Source organism: Ammodytes marinus (genome assembly GCF_949987685.1).
Source record: "Ammodytes marinus genome assembly, chromosome: 16".
Lineage (NCBI taxonomy): Eukaryota > Metazoa > Chordata > Actinopteri > Uranoscopiformes > Ammodytidae > Ammodytes > Ammodytes marinus.
Genome location: NC_137220.1, coordinates 2,395,750 through 2,399,758, shown reverse-complemented (window position 1 = coordinate 2,399,758; position 4,009 = coordinate 2,395,750). Strand labels below are relative to the sequence as shown.

Below are 4,009 nucleotides of genomic sequence, written 5' to 3'. Positions count from 1 at the left end.
GCACGAGAGACCAACATGTTAGCCTGTTAGCATCCGAGCTAAAGCGACAGAGACAAGCAACAACTACGTCTGCAGTGAGAAACACGTGTATTCCCTACACAGCGCATACACAGGTGAGCGGCTAATGTTATGAATATTTAATCTCAATGTTAGACGCGGGTGTAATGGTGAATACAATGGTTTGTTAGCTTCATAAAAGCAGCCAGGTGACACGCAGCTGTTAAATGAAGGTAAACATAGAATTGACATGAGAAATACTGACGCTATATATGAAGGTTAATGACGTAAGACGTGTGTGTGCATGTTAGTTTAGCCTCTAACGTTAACAGAGAGATAGACATTAAGACATAGGTGACAAGTCTGGGCCTGCATTTTATTAATATTCTGCAGATATTATATAATAGCCTATACATCAACATTCAAGATTCAAAGTGTTTATTCTCATATGCACAATAAGAACATGTCCCCAGTCATACAATGACATTATTCCTTTGTTTTCCACAGACTGAATGCCAAGAAATATATAAATATACAATATACAAGTAAATAGAAAAAAAGCAGCAACATCCACACTGACTATGAAGAAATTGCTCATATATGTATTGGTCGTTTTGTCTGTTTTCTCTTAACACAATACCATATTCTTAAAAAGAAACTTGGACCAGCCTTCATTTTCTTCTCGTAGGCATAAAATCGTATTAGTATTTTGCACAGTAGCTTGTATACAGAGATGGGTAAATATTTTATTTTGAACCTGTTTAACTGCATCAGATCTCGTGCAGACAGTCACCACCTCTCCTCTGTGTGACACTGATCCTGACCTGAACCCTATGAATATATGGGTCAGAGACAAACGCCATTCCGATCTTTATGTATGCCTCCATATTTTAACAATTGACAATAAGGTTTGACTTGACTCGACTTGATATCTTTGAAATGCTGCTGGGTAGTGAATTCCAGTTTTGTGTTTCTGCAACAGAAAATGATAGTTGACCAAATGTGCTGTGATGCTTCTGGTGATCTGATGTATTGTTACGTTGGATTATGAATTACTTAAAGGAATACTTCACCCGTACGGAACCGGCGTTCTATCATTATAAAATCACTATTATAATATAATGAATGAGGTTTTTCTTCCCTCAGTCTCCCCTCAGTCTTCCCTTGGCCCAGCTGTCCTGTTAATCATAAACCTAAATTTTTACTAGTGTGATGTCACACTAGTAAAATGTGGGGTTAGACAGTGAGACCATAAAACACTCTTTCTGCCTTTTCTCAGGCTAGGATGAACCGATTTCTAAAATGTTTGCACATTTATACTACATAGGATCTCAGAGTTCAATACACCTTCATGTTTCCACCGTTGAAGTAGGACCTTAATGTGTTTTCCATCTCTCTCCCTCCCAGTCCCCCAGTCTCCCCCCCCCCCCTCCAGGATAGGGAAGCAGAGCAGAGCGGCGGCTGCCTGTGGAGCAGCCGGCCGGGGGATGAGTGACAGCCGGGGGATGAGTGACAGCCGGGGGATGAGTGACAGCCCGGAGCAGAGCCCGTCTCTCTCGGCCCAGGAGCTCAAAGAGCAGGGCAACAGACTGTTCCTCAGCCGCAAGTACATGGAGGCAGCAGCCTGCTACAGCCAGGCCATAGTAAGTACATGCAGCCTGCAGCCTGCTACAGCCAGGCTATAGTAAGTACATGCAGCCTGCAGCAGCCAGGCTATAGTAAGTACATGCAGCCTGCTACAGCCAGGCTATAGTAAGTACATGCAGCCTACTGCAGCCTGCAGCCTGCTACAGCCAGGCTATAGTAAGTACATGCAGCCTACTGCAGCCTGCAGCCTGCTACAGCCAGGCTATAGTAAGTACATGCAGCCTGCTACAGCCAGGCTATAGTAAGTACATGCAGCCTGCTACAGCCAGGCTATAGTAAGTACATGCAGCCTGCAGCCTGCTACAGCCAGGCTATAGTAAGTACATGGAGCCTGCTACAGCCAGGCTATAGTAAGTACATGCAGCCTGCTACAGCCAGGCTATAGTAAGTACATGCAGCCTGCTACAGCCAGGCTATAGTAAGTACATGCAGCCTGCTACAGCCAGGCTATAGTAAGTACATGCAGCCTGCTACAGCCAGGCTATAGTAAGTACATGCAGCCTGCTACAGCCAGGCTATAGTAAGTACATGCAGCCTGCAGCCTGCTGCAGCCAGGCTATAGTAAGTACATGCAGCCTGCTACAGCCAGGCTATAGTAAGTACATGCAGCCTGCAGCCTGCTGCAGCCAGGCTATAGTAAGTACATGCAGCCTGCTACAGCCAGGCTATAGTAAGTACATGCAGCCTGCAGCCTGCTGCAGCCAGGCTATAGTAAGTACATGCAGCCTGCTACAGCCAGGCTATAGTAAGTACATGCAGCCTGCAGCCTGCTGCAGCCAGGCTATAGTAAGTACATGCAGCCTGCTACAGCCAGGCTATAGTAAGTACATGCAGCCTGCTACAGCCAGGCTATAGTAAGTACATGCAGCCTGCAGCCTGCTACAGCCAGGCTATAGTAAGTACATGCAGCCTGCTACAGCCAGGCCATAGTAAGTACATGGAGGCAGCAGCCTGCAGCCAGGCTATAGTAAGTACATGGAGCCTACTGCAGCCTACTGCAGCCAGGCTATAGTAAGTACATGGAGGCAGCAGCCTGCTACAGCCAGGCTATAGTAAGTACATGGAGCCTACTGCAGCCTACTGCAGCCAGGCTATAGTAAGTACATGGAGGCAGCAGCCTACTGCAGCCAGGCTATAGTAAGTACATGCAGCCTGCTACAGCCAGGCTATAGTAAGTACATGGAGCCTGCTACAGCCAGGCTATAGTAAGTACATGCAGCCTGCTACAGCCAGGCTATAGTAAGTACATGCAGCCTGCTACAGCCAGGCTATAGTAAGTACATGCAGCCTGCTACAGCCAGGCTATAGTAAGTACATGCAGCCTGCTACAGCCAGGCTATAGTAAGTACATGCAGCCTGCTACAGCCAGGCTATAGTAAGTACATGCAGCCTGCAGCCTGCTACAGCCAGGCTATAGTAAGTACATGGAGGCAGCAGCCTGCAGCCAGGCTATAGTAAGTACATGGAGCCTACTGCAGCCTACTGCAGCCAGGCTATAGTAAGTACATGGAGGCAGCAGCCTGCTACAGCCAGGCTATAGTAAGTACATGGAGCCTACTGCAGCCTACTGCAGCCAGGCTATAGTAAGTACATGGAGGCAGCAGCCTACTGCAGCCAGGCTATAGTAAGTACATGCAGCCTGCTACAGCCAGGCTATAGTAAGTACATGGAGCCTGCTACAGCCAGGCTATAGTAAGTACATGCAGCCTGCTACAGCCAGGCTATAGTAAGTACATGGAGCCTGCTACAGCCAGGCTATAGTAAGTACATGCAGCCTGCTACAGCCAGGCCATAGTAAGTACATGCAGCCTGCTACAGCCAGGCTATAGTAAGTACATGCAGCCTGCAGCCTGCTACAGCCAGGCTATAGTAAGTACATGGAGGCAGCAGCCTGCTACAGCCAGGCTATAGTAAGTACATGCAGCCTACTGCAGCCTACTGCAGCCAGGCTATAGTAAGTACATGCAGCCTACTGCAGCCTACTGCAGCCAGGCTATAGTAAGTACATGCAGCCTACTGCAGCCTACTGCAGCCAGGCTATAGTAAGTACATGGAGCCTGCTACAGCCAGGCCATAGTAAGTACATGGAGCCTGCTACAGCCAGGCTATAGTAAGTACATGCAGCCTGCTACAGCCAGGCTATAGTAAGTACATGCAGCCTGCTACAGCCAGGCCATAGTAAGTACATGCAGCCTGCTACAGCCAGGCTATAGCAAGTACATGCAGCCTGCAGCCTGCTGCAGCCAGGCTATAGTAAGTACACTCAACAAAAATATAAACGCAACACTTTTGTTTTTGCTCCCATTTTTCACGAGATGGACTTAAAGATCTAAAATTCATTCCAGATACACAATTGTACCATTTC

At 47.5% G+C, this 4,009-nt stretch overlaps 1 protein-coding gene across 1 annotated transcript in view; it reads left to right on the top strand.

The window, feature by feature from the left end:
* The window catches only part of LOC307262315 (E3 ubiquitin-protein ligase CHIP-like), a 10,238-nt gene continuing 6,229 nt past the window's right edge, over nucleotides 1-4,009 (top strand). Inside the window, exons 1-2 of the mRNA XM_080043150.1 lie at nucleotides 1-113; nucleotides 1,405-1,640. Coding sequence (XP_079899276.1) covers nucleotides 1,485-1,640 — 156 coding nt within the window. The 5' untranslated portion in view covers nucleotides 1-113; nucleotides 1,405-1,484. The remainder of the gene's footprint in view (nucleotides 114-1,404; nucleotides 1,641-4,009) is intronic.